At 39.0% G+C, this 23990-nt stretch overlaps 1 protein-coding gene across 2 annotated transcripts in view; it reads left to right on the forward strand.

Annotated features, from left to right (window-relative positions):
- Positions 1 to 21122, forward strand: part of kcnd3 (potassium voltage-gated channel, Shal-related subfamily, member 3) — a 157180-nt gene extending 136058 nt beyond the window's left edge. The window contains exons 3-7 of one of the 2 annotated variants that reach the window (XM_053625356.1): positions 8319 to 8420; positions 11269 to 11301; positions 13228 to 13323; positions 14388 to 14656; positions 20855 to 21122. In XM_053625356.1, coding sequence (XP_053481331.1) covers positions 8319 to 8420; positions 11269 to 11301; positions 13228 to 13323; positions 14388 to 14656; positions 20855 to 21041 — 687 coding nt within the window. In that variant the 3' untranslated portion in view covers positions 21042 to 21122. The remainder of the gene's footprint in view (positions 1 to 8318; positions 8421 to 11268; positions 11302 to 13227; positions 13324 to 14387; positions 14657 to 20854) is intronic. The other variant, XM_053625357.1, reaches the window with a different exon arrangement.
- Positions 21123 to 23990: the final 2868 nt, after the last annotated feature.

A 23990-nucleotide genomic window follows, 5' to 3' on the forward strand; every position in this document is an offset into this window, starting at 1 on the left:
TTGCTCTAACTGGAGTGTGAATGGTCGCGTTGCTGTTGACTACAGAGCCACAGAGCACAGAGTGCTAAAGTAAACTTCTTGTTATGTGTCATGCATGCTAATGAGGCTGTTCTAAAGGTCTGTTATACTATATTAGTGCGCATCTGTGCATTGCGCATAGCTTATTTGTTATGCTATATTAAACAACGCTGCATTAGTTCTTAACGATGTGTTAATGTTCTGACTGCAGCCCAGATGCTTCATTAGCTGACCTGAGATCAGTTTGTAATGTGCATCAGGAGATTCTGCAGATGGAAAGTTTTGAACAGTGCTTTGAAAAAGCTTATGAGTTGTATTTGTATGTACTACACTGTTACGAAAAAGAACCCTTCAAAGGTTTTTTGGATAGTTTCCAGAAAGCTTCCAAAAAGGGTTCTAACTGGAACTCTTTCTGTTATGGAGACCTTTTTTAGAAGGATAAACAAAGAACCCCGCTAGATTTAAGCTTTTTCTGATACAGTGGAAATAGTATTTGGTTTGGGAGATTAATTATTATTTTTGCGTAATATATTTTTATGTATTAAAATACATGTGACTGTGAATTCCCTGAGCATTTCAGCCTTAACTAATAACAGTGAGCACCTTTTTCCCAGCCCTCTGAGTTAACCTTCAGTCCAGGAACATCTGTGCTTACTGTTGATGAGGGAGATGGGAGGGCGGAATGAGCCGGAGAGGCGCAGCACACGCTTTCTACAAATAGCTCTCCCAGATGTAGCCGACTGTCTGGGCACCGATGTGCTGCCTTGTTTGTTCCTGCTGTCACTTTCGGCAGACGACCTTGTATCATCTCACCTGTCTGCCAAACCGTACTGCAGAATACACTGCATCAAATATTGTACATGATAATATTCCATATGGCCACTATGACAGGTTGTAAATGTTATGTTAAAATCAGTTTAAAATGTATTAGGTCTTATTTTGAGAGAGAGAGAGAAAAAAGCAGCCAAAAATAATAGCATGTCATCTACTACATTGTGCTTCTCAGAAGTTCCAGAAGTCCAATTGATATTGAATCTGTTCCAGTCTGTTACTCATTTTTGTAATTGATCCTAAATTTGCTTATTTGAGAAGCGACATGATCTTTTTAAAAGTAAGGGAAGTGAAGTTGGGCCAGCTCAGTAGTCTTAAATGTATAATATACCAAGCGTAAATGCAGGAAATCATAGAGCAGCGGGATGTTTCTCTCTCTCTCGCTCGCTCTCTCTCACTCTCTCCCGCTTTCTCTATGTCTCTGTCTCTCTCTCTCGCTCTCTGTTTGTGTGTGTGTGGGTGGGGGGGGATGTTCTTATATATTTGAGGGGACTAAATGTCTCCAGAATGTTAGGAATATCTGACAGTGTTTACCTTGTTAAGACATTTGCTTGGTCCCCATGATGAAAACATTTATTTTTTACAAGAATAAAATGGTTAAAGTTATGGTTAGATTTAGGCACAGCATTAATTAGCTGCATTAATAATTATTGTATATCAGTGGAAGGTCCTCACAAGGATAGTAAGATGTGTGTGTGTGTGTGTGTGTGCGTGTGTGTGTGAAATGTTAACATAATGTATGTGGGCGTTTTGGCGTTTCGTCCATTAGATGGGCTTGCACCCAATTTGAAATACATCTGACACTATAATATAAAATACTTATATATCGTCAGACTAATGCTTAGTCTGGATAATTTCCTATAGTTACCCTAAAGATGTGCATTCCTCAGAAACAGCTTATGACTAAAACGGCACTTTTTTTCCTGTGAGGTATTCCCACCCAGTCTCACAGGAAAAAAAACACAGTTTGCATATAACATACAAATGCTTCATTGGTGAGACTGGGTTGGGATCATCTCACCTGAATACTGTAGACCTGTACAAAATAACTGCTGCTGTGATCAAAAATGCTGTCTTGTACTCATCCCAGGACTCTGCTCACAATGTGCAAACTGTATCCTTCAACACACGTAAGCCTCTTGGCCGTTTTTCCCCCTATATGACTATATAGAGTGTATGCTTTACTGGTGCGAGAAGAGAATCCCTTTTGAATCTGGTTCCTCTCACAGTTTCTTCCAAATGTTGTTTGATTCAATATCGTTTTATGTAGTAAACTAATATCAATCCAATAACGATCATCAGCCCAAATGAATCAATTACAATTGATTAAGAGCATGTTTTTCTTGCACAAATAAAACTACTTGGCTTTAACTGTCATGGAATTATATATTAAATAAATTATCCATAAATCCTGAAATACTCGACAAGTTTTGCTAGTCTCACACAACACATACCCATTATACGCTAACTCCAAAAGGCACAAAAACAGGCTTTTGTTTAGGTTTTGATTTAGCCAATATGCATTTCCTAATGCACACAGTGGGGAATATAAATAAATATTGTAGGTTAGCAAAACCACTGTGACCCTGATCAGGATGACGCACCTACAGAAAATGAATGAATGTATAAACCTGATATATGCACTATGGCTTGGTGGCTGCAGTAGAGGACCACAGGTGCTAGTGGTGCTCCAGCTATATTAGTATGCATACCCTAGTTAACACTGATGATGATATTAATTGTACCTGTTCGCAGCAGTTTTGGTATTTTCATTTTGCCTCAGTATTGCTGAAGGATTCTTTAGGTTTAAGATACTATGGTATTATAAAATACTACGGTATTATTCACCATACGAATCTATGCTTTGACTGCATGCAGAACTGTTAAATAGCATCTGGATAGTTAAATAGTAAGGAAACCTAGCATTAGTCTACTAAACCTAGAATTGTGATAGGTCTAGATTGTGATTGCATGATATAGAAACATTTTTTGTCTTTGTTATTTCAAATGCAAGGCAAACACAAACAGTGTAAAAATGCATTTGCTCTAGTATCTAATGATGTAGTTTGGGGGGACATGATATAGTACTGTATATGACATGGGGTGGTGTTGCTCAGACTTACCCCACTGTCCTGTCCTCTGTAAACTAGTGAAGTGGTAGCCACCTTCACAATCGTGTTTTACTGTAAGTCTGTCTAATTCTCCATGTTTCATCTTAAATTGGAAGTGCCATAGAGCACTGAAGAGAAATGACAGCTAGTTGATAAACAAAATCTGTGAAGTGGCCTTCACTCTAATGAAGCATACATCAAAGGAGCAAGAGGCCACTTTAAATTCCGCCCACTAGTTTGAGCTTCGAGTAGCTCATGTGGATAATAAGCGCAGCTCCTCCAGTGCTGTTGTGTAACTGCTGTACATCTCCGCTGCACAGGGAACAGTTCAGGGTTTCAGGAAGAGTTTTAGCCAGCCAGCTGACAGCACTTTGATGACACTTCAGTTCCTGTTTGCTTGCAGACAGCCCTATCATTATATAGGAAAATATTCCCATCTTACCGCGTATTTTAATGGTCTATCAGCCCCATCTCCACCTAAGATAGCAGCTCAAACTAGATGACTTAGTGGTAAAGATCCAGAGAAATACAATGAAAGCCTAAGAGAGTTCTCCTCTCCATTACTCCATCGTTATGAGAAGGAGACACAAGCAAAAAGTCAGAGATGGAGACGGAGAACGGCTCCTGTTAAACCATCTCCCCAGTGTTGTGCATCGCTGATCAGATTGAAAGACAGGTCCGTGCCACAGATTAGCCCCTCATTGCCCATCTCCCCTACTCATCCATCTTCGTCCAGTGCTAACACTGAACAGTTCACACCTTCCATAACAATAAGACTGCCATCTGGGGTTTTGTGCATCTACAGAACATTCGCTGAAACAGCGAGAAAATAAGAGGGGAAGAAACCTGTGCACTCATAATATTGACCGGAATGAAAAAATAGGCTTGTATTTTTCATATCCTTTTTGCTCACAGGAGACTGTGTATGCCCTTAGGCTTTCAATACCAATTTAGAAAAATAAAGCTAAAAAGAGGCATACATGTATTACAGTGTAAAAACACTTGTAGAAACGTGGAAATGGTCATTAAAAGTTCTCAAAGGAAATTTATGGAATGCAAGAACATTCTTTCTATAGCTATTCCTATGTAAATGACTGCAGTTTCCTTTTAAAAATAACATTTAACCATATTTGTTTGTATCTTTACCGCATTAATATGTAAAGCCTAATTTAAAAGTAATCTGCTAATCTGCTGGAAACTCCAGATGTCAAACATTTTAATGAGATTTTTTTTTAATGGTTTATTATACCACAGAGCTGTATAAAGTTCTGACACCGAGGCACTAACTGGAAAACTAATATTTTTGAATAAATAAGTACTTAATATGCTTTCCTCATAGATACATACTGTACATTCTTAACTCATTAAGTCAAAATAATTATATTAACCTCTTTATGTCCCAGCTTATTACTGCTATTCATCTTATTATGCAATAAGTACAGTAAAACTAATACAAAACCTAAGTCATTATAAAGTCATTAGAAAAAGTCATTGCATAAGTGAGGAGGACTGGACCCGCCAGCTATATCTGGGAGTTTGAAAAGATCAACATGACCGACACTGGATTCAACTCACAAGTAATTTTTTTTATAGCTTATTTGGCCAAATAGCAGACATAAATGTACAACTAGAGTACACTATGACTTAATTTAGTGCAGTCTGGTTGTTGGTTAATGGTTATCATGTGGTGTTGAGGTTCAGAGGAGCTGTGCTAATGATTTGCATTGACCTCATGTGGCTCTTAGAGCAAGATAATCCGCACTGTAACCACACTCATGTCTCCTCAACCGTTGGGAAATGGGAATTAAAGTCATAAAATAAACGTTTGCTTCCAGCTTAATTCATTCCATCCTTCTGTGTCAGTTTTGATAATATTTTGCTTCAGTGCCTTCATGAAAATCAGAGCCTTAGTGCTAGACTGAATTCAAATTTTCACTCTACACCGAGTTTGAACATTTTTATTTTGTATTTTACGTTTTTCCATTAAACCGCCGCTAGGTTGAAGGTTCCGACCGCTGTGTAATGTACCATAGAAAAGCTTGTATAAGCGTCTCTGAATGATACCCGCTGTGAAAATGAGCTTGTTCGGTTGTTCCTCATGTCCAACTCAACACATCCGATCACCGAGGACGCAGAAACAATATGCTTCTGGTCTGCTGCTGAACGACTTCATGCTGGCTCGTGATGGTCTCTGGATTACTTTGATCAATCGCTACATCTTACATCTTGTTGAAGTCATTCTCCATTTCATTTTCCTTTTTTTTTTTTTTTTTCCAGTAGTATAAACTTGTTCAGCAGATTTTTTTTGTTGTTGTTGTTCATTAGGATCACAAACCGTCTATGAAGAATGAAATTGGTTTGGCTGTATGAGAGCACTCCTATCATCCCACAAATGTGTGTGTGTGTGACTCACTGAGAACCTTCACACTCTGTACACTCTGCAGTGGACTCACCTGACCCCTGACAGAGAATCGTTTCTCACCTCTAGAGATGGAGATGTGTGGAGATGGGGAAACCTCACACTGCCAAAGTGCTGTCATCTGGAAGAAAAGACGAAACGTTGGATGGGAGTGTTAAAAATGTTACTAAATTGTACAGATGTATAAAATAATTTGAATAGTAAACCACAAAATATGTCTCGTCAACATGTCAGGAAACAACAGTTTTGAACATCCTTATAGCAGATCATGGCATTTCTTAACTGTGAATTTAACTGCCTTGACCCCTTCATTATATTATGATCCACCATGATTATCAAAATAAAACTTTGTTGTGAATGATCTAGCTAGCAGTCTTATCATTCAAATGACATTGTGTTGCTGTTGTTTGTTTAACAAAAACTACAGCTATCAAATTAAAACAGCCAAAATGTTTCCTTTTATTACTGAGGTTAAGGTTAGGGTTGAATATAGCTGCAGCATAGCATAGCATGATGGTATGGATATTGTGGGATCAGATTTTATTCTATAAATTTTGCGTAATGAAATCTGATAACGATGGGCGACGGTCAAGTGTATTTTCTTTGAGATTGCTTTTTGAGCATATGATCGATCGGAGTAGCAGGAATTCAAGAAACTGTGTTAATTGCATTATATTTCCAATGCTGTGATTCAGGATACAAAATTGTTGTCCTGAAAGATTTGTTTAAGATTTGCATTGGTTTATATACTATGTAACTAATCTTTTTCCCCAGGCTAAGTTGCTGCCATCAGTGGGTTTTTAAACAAGGATGGTGTTTGTCTATCTGTTTTTGAACGGTAGATATGGGGGAAAATGGAATCAAATGAAAGTCAATTTGATTTGATTATGTATTGAAGGTTGGTAAGGAAATATTGATGAAAGCTTGGGGTGTTGAGACCTTTGTGAGTTTTGAGGCACATATACTTTGGGCAAAGTCCTGTATCCAGTGTGACTATAGCTGTTTTTTTTTTTTTTAATTATTATTATTCTTGGTCTGATGCATAAATTAACTTTTGGAATAATAGTTTCTATTCTCCATTTGGACTTTATTATTTATGATATAGTTCTAAATTAATGCTCCTTATACATAGCCATTTTGGATATAATAATGAAAGCAATGCCACTATCAGTATCTGTTTAATCTTTCAAATATTGATATCTGTGTCTGTATATAGATTTATCATAAATTGGGTATGGCCTAAACTGGAATGTTTTTTTTTTCTTTTATAGAGAGAGGGACTGCTTTTTAATCCCACCTGCACAATTATTATTTTTGCTTGTACTTGCCCTCAATGTTTTGTAAAGAATTTAATTGGTTGTATTTGCCAAAATATAGACATAAACAAACTAGTAGCCTAATTTAAATCCCACTGACCAGGCAATTACTAAGGATGAGTGGAACAAAAGCGGTACATTTATCGCTGTAAATACTTTGTTCATGTTCAAATTAATGAATGTGGCTTTTGACCTTATATTGTCCTTCTGATGATATGTGAAAAAAGCGAACCGCCTATTTGTATCTATATTTCTATCTATTTAGAACACTATTTGTTCACTCAGAATACAAATGTATTTGTATTTGTTTATATGCGTAGTCCCTAGGTAAACTTGCTATTTTCATAATTGACACTAAATGGAAATGAGAAAAATGTTTCCATCAGTCTAAAGAGTACAAAACCCAGAAGGAATAGGAGTTAGCACTAGGGAGTCCTTATGACCCATCCATAGCATGCCGTGACATCATGACCTGGCAACTATAAAGGGCAGAGGGATCAATTATCATTCAAAAATAAAAATAAAAAGAGCACTACATATTTTGCGGTCTAATTTTAACATCAATGTAACTGTTACATTTATTTTCAAGTTTGAAATAAATGTACAAGAAAAAAAGCAAGCAAGCAAATAAATAAATAAATAAATAAATAAATAAAACCTGGCTGTCACCTGTGAACTGCCTCTGGCAGCTTATTGCTCATCAGTAAACTTTATTTCTTGAATTCCTCAATAATTATTTTCAGATTTTGTTATAGGCCAGCGTTAATGTTGCACTTATTAATTTTAATGACACGTGAAGGAATTATTTATAAGCCACAGTGTGTAGAAGTGACAGCAATTGTACTGTATTATGGTAGTCTGTGGGGTGTTGGAGTAGAAATTTAGTTAGATAAAATGCTAAGTATAAGTGAGAACACCTGAGGCGTCCTGATATCTGAAAATAACGGACTTGCCTTCACAATGTCATGTTTGTGTTATCCTATTCATATTGTATGTGTGTGACCTTATATATTCATACACTCTGTGAGTGTGTGTGTGTGTGTGTGTGTGTCATACTATATAGCACTAGATTAAGACATTGAAGATTTACTACTTGTGCATTCTGCTGATAAGCTGTCTGAACAAGAAACGTACCCTTGCTTACTAAAAAGACTTTAATGTTGGAGGTTTGACAGGAACACAAATCAGATGTGGTTTGATTTACAATTCTATTAAGGCTTTCAATATTGAAATAAAGACTAAGTATAAACAGTCCCGGAGAGCAGGCTGTTTATACCCCCTCAAAAATACTTGTTCACTTCAATCACTCCAGTCACTATGGAATAATGTTTGTGTACTATAATGTACTATCATTTATTATATGTTTAATGAGTTTTGAACAAAAACTTTTCCTTACTGACTTATATGCTCACCTAGAGGTTATCTGTCCTTTTCCCACTCTCTCCGCTTCTCACTTTGATGCATGTGAATTCTGTCATATCATTTCTGTCATATGATGAAATGACTGTATTGAAAATGAAAACCACATTTTAGCAGTTCATATGAAATTTAAGAATATTAAGTGTCTTCCAGGGACCACAATAAGGGTAGAGTCCCGATGTCTGACTTCTTGTCTCACTGCAGAAAGCACGATTGGCCAGAATGCGAATCTCAAAGACGGGCAGTTCGAACCCCTTCCTGCACACCAAGCGCAATGGCATGCTCAACCAAGCCCTGGAGCTAACAGTAAGAAACATACACATACACACAGCATCATTCTGTGATTCTATCTATGAAATGTTTTTTGACCCTAGACAGCTAGATGGATGGACACTGTAGATGCATGAACGCATGAATGACTCTCGAGTCTAAAAAGCTCTTAAAGGATTGTGGATGAAAGCAGTAAGAGAAAGACTAAGAGCAACCTATCCTGTCGTGTGTGTGTGTGTGTGTCTGTGTGTGTGTGGAATGTAAACCTGTAAGGTTGTAAATGTAAAACATGGAAAGAGGAGAAAGAGCTATACACACACTGCAGAAACCGACATCATACATCGTGTACACAGCAGCTTTCAGCATGTTCTTACTCAGAAATGAACAAAGAGAGAACGAGAGAGAGAGAGAGAGAGAGAGAGAGAGAGAGGGAGTAAAGCTTGTGCTGGACACCTCATTAAAAGTGAAGGCTTTCTGCTTGCATCTGATATTGAAAACAGGATGACCCAGGCACTGTATATACAATATTCCACATTTTTTGTGTTTTCCATGAGATATGAACAAAAAGAACAAAAGATCATTATTTGTTTTAATTCTTCCATCTCTCGCTCCTTTTTCCCCCTCTCTCACTCTCTCTCTCCTTTGTCCCTCTCTCTCTCTCTCTCATTTTCTGTGCTGTTTTAATCAAAGGCTAATGAAGTCAGTCCCACAATCAGACACAAACAACAGAGGCAGAGATAATGAAGGACCTTTGCCTCTTTTATCAAACATCCTCCTATATTGCTCTTTTGTTGCTATTTTCTGCCTTTTTGACTCACTCACTCTGATTCTACCCAACAGAATAATAGGGAGTTCAGGATATTAGGTAGAAGTCAGTGGCATCTCCTACAACACAATACTGCCCAGCAGAATAAATAGGGATTTCAGGGTATTGAGTAGAAGCCGGTGGCATCTCCTACAACACAATGTGTGTGATTATTCCTGCTGTTCTTGACACTGGTAGAGCTGAGCAGCCTCAGGGCTCTGTGCCCACACAGACCTGTGGGTGGCAATGCCACTGCGCTCAGATCAGCCTGTCCTGCCTGAAGCATTATAAGGGCTGACTGATACGTCTGTAAAGATGCACGTCAATGTATTTGTGTCAGAATGCAGAGGATGTGTGCAGCTCACAGTGGCTCATAGATTAGGCACTACAACGTTCAGTCATACAACGTGTGTATCTGCAATGCTGTGTGTCAAGCAAATGCTGAGTGATTGAGCAGGGGAGAATTTCCATAATACACAAACAATACCTAACACAAACCAAAAGGAGCACACAAAAAATGGAAGCAGTTGAAGGGTTGGTAGGAAGAACAGGTGTGTAGTTATGTTTTTTAATGTCATGCCCACCCACTTCCCACATACACGCTGACCGCTCCCATGTACACACACAACTTCTCTGAGCACTCCGTCAGATTCTTTGACCACTCCCAGCCACTCCTGCAGATACTCAAACCACTCTCACCCATTCGCACAGATCCTCTAACCACTCAGACCCAGTCCCTCAGATACTCTAACCAACTTCTGAAAAGGCTCTGCCCACTTCCATCCAATCCTGTGAAGACACTACCCACTCTCACAACTCTTGCAAATATTCTAAGCACTGTCTCCCACGCCTGCAAGTACCCTGAACACTCTAACCTCTCCAAACAATCCAAATCTCACCCCCTCCGGCAAACATTCTTACCACTCCCACCCACTCCTGCAAGTATCCTGACCCCTCCTCTCCACTACTGCAAACACTCTAACTACTTCCACCCAATCACACAAATACTCTAACCACTCCCACCACCTCTGGTAAACATTCTTACCACTCCCACCCATTCTGGCAAACATTCTAACCACTCCCACCCACTCCTGCAAGTACCCTGACCCCTCCTCTCCACTACTGCAAACACTCTAACTACTTCCACCCAATCACTCAAATACTCTAACCACTCCCACCCTGCAAACAGCAATTACCATCCCCAGCTACTCCCACAGAAACCTTGACGACTCCCTTTCGCTCCTACAGATACCCTGACCACTCTCATCCACTCTTGCAAATACCCTCACTACTCCAGCCCTCTCCTGCAAATGCTCTGACAACTCCCACCAAATCCTGAAAATATTCCCACTTACACAGATACTCTTTTGTGCAAAGTAAGACTTGCTGATATTTTACTGAGCATTGTGGGAAATATGTGCTCTCTTTTTATCCTACAAAATTCTTTTCATTTCTTAACACCCACTTCGCCACCCATATGACAGTAAAAACATCCTGCACCTGCAAGGTTTTTGTTGTGTCCCATGGGATGCAAGACCTGATACATACCTCTACTATAACTGGTATAAGATCATTCTCTCTATCTCTATCTGTTTCTCTCTCGCTTGTTTTCTCTACCTACCCACAGCTCACTGACTCACCACTATTATTTTGGTTCTCTTTTCAAGCTAAGACGACATAGCACTGAAGCGAAAGCATAGGGTTGTGTGTGTGTGTGTGTGTGTGTGTGTGTGTGTGTGTGTCTGTGTGTTTATGTGAGTCTTACACCTTATGCACTAACGCAGGCCCATATAGTTGCTGTAGCATTACAGAGAGCTCTGGTGTTCTTGGGAGGCCTAATGAAGTGCACTGGCTCAGTGGTGCGTTAATGTCAAACAGTGGTGTAATTTTAGCAGCTCCCGCCAAAGGCTGTGCGTGTGTTGAAATTGGCGCAATGTTCCATGACCTGTTTGCTTTGAACTGTGTCAATTATGCCGCAACCTCTGTGTTTCATAACACTGTTCCTGGAAGGAGAGTTTCTAAAAGCAGTAAACTTTTCTTCCCATGTTTTTATCTCCCTCTGTCACCTCTGAACTACAGCATCAACATTACAAGATGAAACTGTTGCATGAGGTACTGAGACACACACATTATATCTGTCTCTTTCAGTGAAAACTGTAAATAACTTCAAAATTAAACTGTGTATGTATAGTGCTGTGAAAATGTATTTGCCGCATCCTGATTTCTTCTGTTTTTGTGTATATCTCCTACTAAATAATTTTAGAACTTAAACAAAGTCTAAGATAAGGCAAAGGCAAAAATAGTTATCCAATACCAAATGGGCCTGTAAATGAAAATGTATTTGCCCCTGTAGTTACTAATTCCCCAAATTTATGAACCAGCTGGACTCGATGCAACCAGGCATTCAACAGCATGAAGTTGGTTAAAATGTCTTACCCAGTAACACACTATGGCAAAGTTGAAAGAAATTCCAGAAATGATGAGGAAGAATGTGATTGAAATACATCAGTCTTAGAAGGGTTGCAAAGCTATTTCAAAGGCTCTGGGACTCCAAAGGACCAAATGAGAGTCATTATCTCCAAATGGAAAAGCTTGGCACAGTAGTGAACCTTCCCATAAGTGGCCGACCTTCCAAAATTCCTCCAAGAGCACAGCAACTACTGTGACTACAGTACTTCCAGAAGTCACAAAAGAGCCAAGGAGAACATCAAAGGACTTACAGGCCTCTCTTGCATCAGTAAAGCTCACTGTTCATGACTCCACTATCAGAAAGACCCTGGGCAAAAATGGCATCCATGGAAACGTGGCGAGGTGAAAACCACTGCTAACCCAGAAGAACATTAAGCCTCGTCTGAATTTTGCCAAAACGCACCTTGATGATCCTCAAACCTTTTGGGAGAATGCTCTGTGGACTGGTGAGTTAAAAGTGGAACTGTTTGGAAGACAGTGTCCCGTTACATCTGGCGTAAACCAAACACAAAATTCTACAAAAAGAACATCATACCTACAGTCAAGCATGGTGGTGGCTGTGTGATGGTGTGGGGATGCTTTGCTGCTTCAGGGCCTGGGCAACTTGCAATAATTGAGGGAAACATGAATTTTGCTCTCTACCAGAAAATCCTAAAGGAGAATATCCAGTCGTCAGTCCGTAAGTCGAAACTCAAGCGCAACTGGATTATGCAGTAAGACAATGATCCAAAGCATAGGAGTAAGTCCTAGTCCTAGTAGTATGTGAAAGACTGATCTCCAGTTATTGGAAGCGTTGTTGCTGCTAAAGTTGGCTCAACCAGATTTTAAGTTTAAGGGGGCAATTAGTTTTTCACATGGGTGATAGGTGTTTGATAACCTTTTTGCTTCAATTGTTTACTCAGGTTGCCTTTGTTTTATGTTGGATTTTGTTTGAAGATCTTCCCTCGCAGCATTTGACAAACAGGCCTCAGCCTCAGCATCACTCTTGCCTCAGTTGATTAACTATCTGCTTTTACATCAGTGTTGAAATAATTGCTAATTAATTTCAGTTAGTTTTGATCTGTTGGCTAAATTTCCCATTTATGATTAGCATTTAAACAATACAACATGTCCACAACCATCTCAACAGTGTCAGTAGTGGCACATGTGCTTCACTGGTAAGGTGAGAGCTGGTATTTAAAACTTTTACAAATCGAACTTTTATAAATCTACCTACCTACTTACCTACCTACCTACCTACCTACATCTTATGACTGTTGTTGCTAAGGCAAAACATAAGGAAGGAAAGCATCTTTAAAACACTTTTAGTCAGACAGTTTTTACAGCCACGTTTGTTAAACTAGACACTTATTTACCTAATGTGATCTTTTGCAAAAATCCTAGGAGGTATGGTTAAAAAGTAAGCAAAGTATGATACAGGCAGAAAACCCTGATTTTGATCAAAACGTGGGGGGAAATGCCATTTTTGGCTGTTTGCCAGAAATCAGCGGTGAAGCCTAGCACACATATGAGAATTCTTTGTGTATAAAGGTCATCTCATATGTGTACGTCTGTGTGTTTTCTCTACAGCAGGGCTCCAAAGGCGAAGGGCAACATCTGAATAAGACGGCGTCAATAATAGACAGCCAACGCCACCACCTGCTGCACTGCCTGGAGAAAACCACGGTCAGAAACACAACACATACACACCCTCATACATTTACACACTCACACACACACATTTAACAATTTAACTTGCATGGATGGAGACATTTATTTATTTCTTCATCCAAAGGAGGTGAAATGAAATGCATTGCATTGAGCTGTTGAAGGCTGCCAAGAAAACAACTGACAAGCTTAAGATGGTGCTAGTGCTCAGAAGCAGCTTGTGAGGGAATTGACAGAGTGAATGAAGCTAGGCTGTTCATTCCACCATCACAGATTAACACAAGATGAAAGATTTTGGTCTCATAAGATGCTATTCACTCACAGATTGTTCTGTATATGACATCAAAAACTTTACTTTGATGCAGACAGCTTCAAGGAGCCAGTGAGGTGACAGGAAGAGGGCTGTAACATGCACATTTTGTTTGAAGGCCAGGCGTGCTGTCATGTTTTAGATCATCTGTAGTTGAACTAATTTATGGGGCATGGGATTGCTCAATGGGGAGTGGCTCTGTAGAAGTCTAACCCTCCTGCCGATGATGAATCATCACTCAAACCCAGGGCTGCAATGTTTTCCCTATCACTTATCACCATGATCAGCTAATTACTAAGTCCTTAATAAATTCAGCCAGATATCTCGAAGATAGTTGGATTAAGGCAAGAAGTTAACGTCTACTGCTCTATCCTAGTGCACTGTTTTAACCTAAAGACATGCAGTGATACATTTATATGAATGAGGTCTAGTTAAAGGATCGGTTTGTAATTTTTTGAGCACTCTGCTACCTGTAAGGTAAATTATAATTAGAAAATATCAATCAACCCCAACCCTTCTATGTCTCATGAGCTGCCTTTTAAAAAAAGAAATGGTGGTTGCAAGCAGCTCTTGAGGCTGTTTCTGGGCCACAACAATGCCAACAGATTCCTGAAATAAAGAAACTACCCAATTCACTGTGTAGTTGCAAATAACAGTTTTTCTAAGGTATCTTTAAAATTACGTGAAGTCTCCAGGTCTAGAGACAAGTTTCAAAATTATAAACTGCAACATTCCCCTTCTCTAATCCACCACCATCTCTCTCTGTTCGTAGAACCATGAGATCATGGATGAGCAGCTGTTTGAGCAGAATTATGTGGAAAGCGGCCTGCAGCGTTTCCCGTCGCAGAGCTCTTCCCTCGCCAGCCAGGAGGGCATCATAGGGTCCTGCTGTTCCCGACGAGCCAAGAAAGGCTCTCCGCCTGCTAATGCAGTGCACTCACACCCTCTCACACACCCACATATACATTCACATGCTCACAACCTGCAGGAGCTCAGCGCCATACACATCCAGTGTGGACAACAGCAGCCTCTCACCACTAGGTAATGTACACACATGTACATTCAATATTCTAAAAGCTTATCATATCCCATATCATGGTCTGAATGAGTTTTGCATTTGTTAATGGTACTTAATACAGTAAATAATGTTAGTTAAAGGAACCTTAATGTAAAGCGGTAGCAGAAAATTTCAGCTCAAATATTGAGCATCTTCTTGTGTTTACAGCATTCCATGAGAAAACACTGTGCTTTAATGCTCTGCCCTTGTTTACTTTTAGGTTACCATGTTAAATGAGTCTGTTCAGTAACATACAGTATATATGTAAGATACTGTGTATTGTAATGTATTTTGCTATGAAAAAATATTTTGGTGATTATGCCATACTTTTTTTTTTTGCAAGACCTAGTATGAACAATATGAGTAATAAACTTGCCATGATGCATCTGTCTATTGCAAGTAAACACAGTTAAAATAATAAAGTGACTGTGATTATGCTCTCTCTCTCTCTCTCTCTCTCTCTCTCGCTCGCTCTCTCTCTCTCGCTCTCTCTCTCTCACTCTCTGTGTGCATGTGCGAGTGTAGTGGAGCGAGTAAAGTGTGTTGGTGGGAGCGTCAGTGAAAAAATTGTGTTTTTTTCAGCTTCTTTTTCTTACTTTTCCCCGCTTTTGCCTAAAATTAAAACAGTCAGGAAGTATTGTGTATTTTAACGCACGCGCCGGCATGGCATCCGACCAGGGTTGGGAGGCTTACTTTCAAAATGTATTCTGTTACAGTTACAAATGACTTCAGAAAAAATGTAATCAGTAACGTAATCCAAGTATCACAATATGAAAGTAATGTAATCTGATTATTTTGGTATTCCTTATGGGTCACATATGTAAAAGTCAAGAGAAAAGCAGTATGATCTACAGTACATTTATTTAGAGATTATTTTAGAGCTTTAAAACATGTTCAATGTTTGGATTTGTTTTAAGAAAATAAATGAATAAATACAAGATCACTGTCCCTGATGCGGGTACATCACAAAAGTCACGGTGACCATATTCTGGTTTTCTAAAAAGAGGACACCTTTTCTTTCATGTCTTAATAGTGTTCAAATCAGTGTTGTTATGACTGCAGATTTTAATACACTGAAAAAGACACACTATTAGCATCACATAAATATATTTATAAATTCCTACATTCTTTTGAATGTCCATGGAATATAATATAAGTGGACCTTCTGCCATCATTTACACATTTGAATGGCCATGGGATACGAAGCAATATGATAACATGAAAATAAATATAACCTTATATGGCCATGGGCATTGTTTCGACTCAGGACAGCTGGCATTTGCTGTTATTATCAAGCAACTGTTTGATGCCATACAGAACAGCGCTTCATCTCACATGTTCGCTGAAAGCAGGCTAATGGTTGAGAGGCAGGAATTTGGCCAATAGTTGCTGCAAGCCTTTTAGAATCGACCAATTGGGGTGTGAGAAGGTGGGAATTACAGAAAGGGGTTGAAGCAATGCAAACATGCAAACACCTGATAAAGTATTAGACCATAAGCACATCATAATGAAACTAATGCCGAATCCCGAACATTTTCTCAAATTTAGACGCTTTTTTAAGGTCTGAAAAAGAGGACGTAAGGTCACCCTAACAAAAGCATTTCAGAGAACAATTTGTGTTCATTTCTACCAAATTAACTTTGCACAAAATTTATTTACACATGTACCAGGAGGTTGCTCATGTGAGCCACGACTGGCAAGAGAGAACCAGAACTATAATCAAGCAGCTGTCTATATTGTGTTATGTAAAAAGTTTTATTTCTTTGCTTTTAAATGAAAAAAAAAATTAATCCTGATAGTATTCCAATTTTTTGGAATATGAGCCCAAAATGTACCTGTAATCTCATTACTTAGTTTATTTATGGAACTGTAACAGATTACAGTTACCAGTTTTTTGTATCCTGATTACATAACTCCTTTACATGTATTCCATTACTCCCCAAGTACCAAAGGGAGACTTTTATACTTTGGCTCAAATGAATGAATTTCTTGATGAAGCTAAAGGTAAACGCGTTGAAGTGAGTGAATTTTTTCCAGACCTATATAAGTTTGTTGCATCTGTAATGTGGGAGTTAGCAGTTATGAGGAGCTATCACAGCAGAAACATTTTCGATTAAAGAAGCACATAACTGCAATTCGACAATTCAAAAGAGAAATAAAACTGGAAGAGGGAGGCCAAAGAGGCGAGAAATTAACTAATCACTATGGCTAACATGCTGTCTTTCTTCCTGACTTGTTTCTTTCTAATCTCTGTTCTCATTTTGGAAACTTTACAGGTGTGATCCCTTAATGTTAATGGGATGAGGGATAGGAGGAAGACTGATACAATTTTAGAGTTTATCAGGTTAACATATCTTGATGTGATTTTCCTTGTTTGCAAGAAGCCCATAGTGATGTTAAAGTAAAAACTCTGTCTAAAGAAGAAATTGAACCAAAGAGACTATTGGCAGTTAGAGTTGAGATTAATGGTCTTTTATATTTTTTTTTGTCAATATCTATGCACCTAACAGAGGGTCTGATTGGATAAATATTTTTAACAAACTGAAATTGTTTTTAAAACAACAGCAGGATGGTGATTTAATGATTTTGGGGGGGTTGGAATGCTACACTTGATTCTTCTCTTGATAGAAATGGAGAGGAACCGCATGTTTAGTCACCTGCAGTTTTAGCCAATATTATTGAAACTTTTAATTTAACAGACATCTGGAGAGAAAATAATCCTTCAGTAAAACAATATACATGGGTAAACAATTACAACAAAAAGTGAGTGTGTTTCATGATTATTATTTTTTTGCTTTAAACGCTCTAAGGCCATAAGCTAAGTTAAGCTAATTGGCGCTTGCGCTTTTACTGCAGATACATGGCTGCAGTGGCAAAGAGCACACACTGCTTCTCCTTCATCTCGTAGGATATGATGCATATATACACTGGTAAATTTTATATAAGATCGCTCTCCCTCCAAAATGTTTAATTTTAGCGGCAAGAAAACTAATTTGTTGTCAAAAATGGAATGCTACGTGTGCCACCCGTGTTACTACTAGGAACGCCTACTGGTGACTTCATAGTACAGCGATTGGTGACTTATGTGACATTTGTGTGAATGTACCTTAAGAGTTGCCAAAAGGCAATTTTACCACTACTCCCCAAGGAACGTGATCTTAGTTTATTAAAGAATTGGAGACCAGTCGTGATTTTATGTTCCGAATATAAACTAATATTAAAGTGTCTTGCCAACAGGGTAAACAAGATATTGCATAAAATTATACATAAAGCTCAATCCATCCATCCATCCATCTTCTATACCGCTTATCCTTTTCAGGGTCACGGGGAACCTGGAGCCTATCCCATGGAGTATCGGGCACAAGGCGGGGTACACCCTGGACAGGGTATAAAGATCAACTTATTGTATAAAAGACAGATGTATTACTCATTATCTGCATTTAGTATGTGAGGTTATTGATTATGCTATGAGTGATAATATCAATATAGGAATTTTATCATTTAAGCGCTTTGAGTGTCTAGAAAAGCGCTATATAAATGTAACTGTAACTAACATTTGATCAGGAAAAAGCTTTCGATTGAGTTGACCACCAGTTTCTTTTCAGAGTTTTGGAGGCATTTGGTTTTGGAGATAAATATGTCTCAATAATAAAGTTGCTTTATAATAATGCTGTGTGTATGATAAAGATGGTGGTTGGTCTTAGAGTCCCTGTTAATGTGCAGAGGGGCATAAGACAGGGCTGCCCACTTTCAGGTCAGCTTTGCAGTTTGACCGTTGAACTTTTCCTCTGTAAATTAAGAGGAACGTTAATGGGCTGGCAGATAAATGCTCCAGTTTCTAATGATTATGCAAAAGTCTCAGCATATGCTGATGATATTACTGTCATCATAAGAAATTATAAAGATGTTCAGGTTTTAAAAGATATTTTAGATAGGAAAGTCTCATCAGCCAAAGTAAATTGGGCTAAAAGTGATGCCCTGTGGTGTGGTTTTGATCACAGTAGACTGACACTCCCAGGTAGATTACCATGGGGAGCATCTGGGTTTAAGTATTTGGGGTATTTTTAGGAAGAGAGGAGTACAGGAGACAGAATTGGGAGGGCCTGGCGGGAAAAGTGTGTGCTTGGTTGTCTTGCTGGCAATGGCTGCTACCCCAGCTATCACAAAGGGGAAGAGTTTTGGTCTGTAATGACCTTGTAGCTTCATCTTTATGGCATAAAATGACTGTCTTTGAACCCCGGAAGAACTGCCGGAATATATCCAAAAACGTCTGACAGACTTTTTTTGGTCTGGTCAACATTGGCTAAAAGCAGCGGTGTTGTACTTACCCAGACAAGAAGGAGGTCAAGGACTAGTGGACATTAAAAGCAGAATAATGACTCTCAGACTTCTGAAAACAAAAAGACTCATTTATGGGGAGGATGTAAGCTGGTCTGTGGTAGCTTATGCCTTCCTGAAGAGAGCGGGTAGGATGGGGCTAGATCGACATCTTTTTCTGATGGGCACTCAAAGCATTGACCTGTCTGGATTAACATCTTTCTATCACTCATTGTTGAAAGCCTGAAGAATTCTAAGTATCTCAAGGAACCTCAGGGATGTGCGAGGCCTTTGGCTCAGGAAAGAACCCCGGTCGCATAACCCTCTTGTGGACCTGGAGATATTAAAGTCAGCATCTGTGCGGAATGTTCTAAGGAATGCAGGAGTTAAAAAAAATTGGACATTTAATAGAGAGGCTGTCTGCTAAGCTTGGTGTTAGGTCAGTATGCCTTGCACAGAGGCTGTTGAAGGATTTTCTTGAATGTATACCCATGGAGTTTAAACTTGCTTTGGAAACACCTGATGAAGATATCGATGCCCCTTTTCCAGAGTTAAGAGTTGCGCCAGCTATAGGTGCATTTCAAGAAAAGGAGGGGGCTTTGCTTATCTTCAGGATTCCTGAACTTGAGTTTTTTAGTGGAATAGGAAAAAAGCACTGTATACTTCCATCCATCCATCTATTTTCTATACTGCTTATCCTTTAGGGTCACGGGGAACCTGGAGCCTATCCCAAGGAGCATTGGGTACAAGGCAGGGAACACCCTGGCCAGGGTGCCAATCCATCATGCACAATCACACACATTCACACACTACAGACACTTTGGACATGCCAATCAGCCTACCATGCATGTCACTGGTGGAGGTAATGAGAGAACCTGGAGGAAACCTCTACAGAACAGGGAGAATATGCAAACTCCGCACACACAGGATAGCGACAGGAATCGAACCCCAAACCAAAGTAAATGTGAGGCAAACATGCTAACTGCTAAGCCACCGTCCACCCAGCACTGTATACAATATGTGTTACAGTCTCACATATTAATTCTCTGGATGGACTTTAGGAATCTAAACAGCAGGAGAGTTTCGGGTCAGGTGCTTCCCCTAAAGGTTGCTGGAGGACCTTCTACAAACCTTCCATTGAGAAAAGGTCTGGAGACCTTCAGTGGAGAATTGTACATGGTATAATAGCTACAAATAGATATAGAGCACACCTTGATCCACAGGTAGGGAGGGTGTCCTTTTTGTGGAATAGCAGAAACTGTTTTGCATTTATTTCTTTACTTTGTGAGACTACAAGCTTTGTTTTCTCAAATAGAAGAGTGGTGTAAGACTTTAGGAGAAGTGTTTTCACCCATGTTCTTTATTTATGGGCCAAAATATAACAAAAACAGGAAAGAGATTCATGTGTTACTAAATTTTTTGTTTGGGCAGGCAAAAATTGCGATCTGGCTTTCATGTAAAAACAAACTTAATGATGTGGGGTCAACTGATGCAGTGTCAATTTTAAAGGGTCTAATAAAATCAAGGTTAAAAGTGAAATATGCTTATTTCCACCTGGTCAAATATTTGGAGACTTTTAACTATACTTGGGAAGTAAATCAGTGTTTGTGTGGAACTGATATTGATGGCTCTCTGCAAATCCATGTCTAATTGTGATTGTTAAAGAATGTTAAACTTTTTAAACAAATATTGAGATTCATTGGTCTGCTTTTAAATTTGTGTGTGGGGTTTTTATTTTATTTTAAATAACTGGCTATTCTATCTGTTTAACAAAGTTTTTTCCCTAAATAATTGGTAAATAAGGAGTCTTAAAAGTCAAATATCTCTCTCTTTGTTTCTTTCTCTTTCTCTCTCTCACCCCACAGTCGTTCCAGTCTCAACATGATGCCAGATGAATCAGGAGGTCTGAACTGTAAGAGCAGCAGTCAGGTTACCACAGCAATCATCAGCATCCCGACCCCTCCCACCAACAACTCCCCGAACAGCCCAGAAGTTCCCCCCACCCCCACCACCAATTCCAGCACGGGTGTGGTGAAGGTCTCCGCGCTGTGAAGGACATGTGCCAGAACAAGCGAACGTCAGAACAGAGAGAGGGGAGAAGCACTCAGGATGTGAAAACTGTAGAGTAGCCTGCCCCCTTGTGGGAGAAGGACAGCACTGACTCAAGTTCCTGAACAACAAAAACCAAGGGGGTGATGGAAACAAGTGTGTGTGTGTGTGTGTGTGTGTGTGTGTGTGTGTGTGTGTGTGTGTGTGTGCACGCGTGTTTGAAAGAGAGACAGAAAGATGTAGAGAGAGATAACAATAGCAGAAGAGCCATAACAACTTGATCAATCCATCACAAGATTGATTAGATGAGGATGTCAAGAGTCACTCCGCATCAAGCACTTTTTCTTTCCTTTTTGTGTTTATTGTCTTGTATTGTGTCTTAGGGAAGTGGTGTTTTGTCAATGTTACAGGCAACAATTTCAGCAGCTGCTCATAAGCAACCTTCAACTTTCATATAATCTAAAATAGGACGTTGAGGGACAGCGTATCAGTTCTGTTCAACCATTAAAAATATGTAAGCCACATGAGCAGCCACACGTAGTTTGATTTCACCATTTTAAAAAGCTGAAGAGGATGACACTGCAAAGATTACATGCTAAATGGAATTTCATTCTGACTAATTGGTGGATTAGCTATACCGTAGTTAGCTTAGCTAATGATATGGTTGAGAGTTGTTTTGTTGTTGTTTTTTTAATAGTGATGACCATTCAGGGTGGACAAATCATAATTCATTAGCTAGACCATAGAGCAAGTCAAAGCTACAGTGTACTTGTCCAGAATGTGATATTGCAGGGCAGTGATCTCTGCTCATCGCAGGGCAATGTAACACACTCTCTGAGGAAAGCACTGTCTACTCTCTTCTGCATGCATGAGCTCACTGACCCCTCTGATTGGCTAGTGTGAATGTGATTGACAGGGGAGAGAGAGTATACATATCAAATGAAGTTTTCTTTTGCAAATGTAAACAGGAAGGTTTTTTTTTCTTTCTCTGGGTGAATGAGAGGAGGAAAATCAAGGCCGATGACCATTTTATAAACAGCCTGCTGAATCTGCTTGTCCGCTCGGCAACTGTGAATGAAACATGAGTATCCCGGATACGTTGATGTCCTTGTCCTGGGGCCCGGACTTGTGATTTGTCCACTCCTGCCATTACTTTCTATTATAGCATTTCTCAGAATTAATAGTTACTAGAGAAAAATATTCAATCAAAGTTTTTTTTTAATTGGCCATCAGCCATCATTTATGGCTTTCATACAAAACTACAGAGGAAAAACAGTCACATGATGAAATTCTGGTCTAACAATAATAATAGTGAGAACAATGACAATAATAGTGAGAAGCTACTCACGAGACCGCAAATGATGAATTAAAGAAATTAAAATTTTAATGTTTAGTTACTAGAACACCTCGTAGATTATCAATTAATTGGAATATTCAAGACACAAGGAGGTTTTAATATAAGCATAATGTAATATTTCAAGTCTTTTTCATCTGTGGTGTTGTTGTTGTTGCTATTAGATATATTAGTCAATAATTACATGGCTATCATGCAGCTTTGAAAAAAAAATTGTTCCATATCCGAACTCTGTAAAGACAATAGGGTTATTTTGACAAAGAATATGGGACGATTTTTACATTTCTTTTTGAGTGAGTGAGAGGGTCACTCCTCACTCATGTAAGGTTAAAAGAAACAGAGTGTATTTGATATGTTAGGATCTTTCCATAGGTGTGTGTGCGTGTTCGTAAGCTCTCAGCGTGCCTGGAGCCTTTCACACAGTATGTGCCTCTCTTGGGGGAAGGATTTTTTTTTTTCCTCTTCTAATCCACTTCCCCTTACTACTTCTTCGGGTCCAAGATGTTGAGTGGACAAACAGTGTCAATCTCCAAATCGTCAGTAATAACCATGTAAAGCGGAACCAAAAAAAATCTATATATATCAAATAGGTATTCAAAATATCTGTGATTATAAGCACAAGGCATATGCTGAGAATTTGTGAGTAGGATATGTACTAAGCCTTGGTTCGTTTGTGAATATTGTTAATAGGATATTTTGTAATATTTGGCCATTGTTTGGCAAACCGAGTGCAGCTGCTGCCATTTTCCTCTTTCACTGTGGTCCAGTGCTGCCCTGTCTGCTCGTGTCTCTGAAAAACCATGCTTTCGATAGTTGGTTTGGTCCTAAGTGTTGTTTTCTTTCCTGCTCAGTGGGCATTTTATTGGAAAAAAAAAAAAAAGTAAACCTTGTTGTGTGTATGTGTGTATTCTACCTGCATAGAAACTTTTGGTGTTGGCCACTCTTCTGTGTTGCTTTATTTTGTCTTTTTCTTCTCGGAAAACAGACTGTCTCGAATGAACTCAGCATTGAGTCATTGTTGCCATGGTGACAGTGAAGCCACAAAGAGTTTTGACTGACACATCCATGGACCAATCAGACGTCTTCTTCATTACTTAGTCCCTGTTTCTTCATGATGGCCATTTGTAGGGAGAATGGCTTTGCCAATAATAGTGTAGATATGTGTGTTTGTGCTTTAGGACAGGAATAATTAACTTGTTTCATGCTTTATATTTTGTTTTCCTCAATTCAAAGTTGCATTTAAAGAATTTAAAGGCTATGAGTTTCCTTTTTTTTTCTTGCCCTGGATCTATTTCTCCACTTTGAATTAGTTATCTGATGTGTATTTGAGGTTCTGGCCATACAGTATATGTTGCCAGAAAACCTTATTTCTTAGGTTGCATTTACATTGTGGGCCTCGATGCACAATTCCCATATTTTGACATAGATCTGATTCTTTGTCCTGTAAGAAATGACCCATATCCAATTCCCATGTTAACATCATTCCCATACCAAAATGTGCTAGGCGAGGACACAGCAACTTTTTACCAGTAGCATCACCGTGGTTGTAGAAAGACATGTGATTACTGTTTTTTAGCCTCTTTGTATTTGGCCTTTAA

This window comes from Ictalurus furcatus, chromosome 5 (genome assembly GCF_023375685.1).
Source record: "Ictalurus furcatus strain D&B chromosome 5, Billie_1.0, whole genome shotgun sequence".
Classification (NCBI taxonomy): domain Eukaryota; kingdom Metazoa; phylum Chordata; class Actinopteri; order Siluriformes; family Ictaluridae; genus Ictalurus; species Ictalurus furcatus.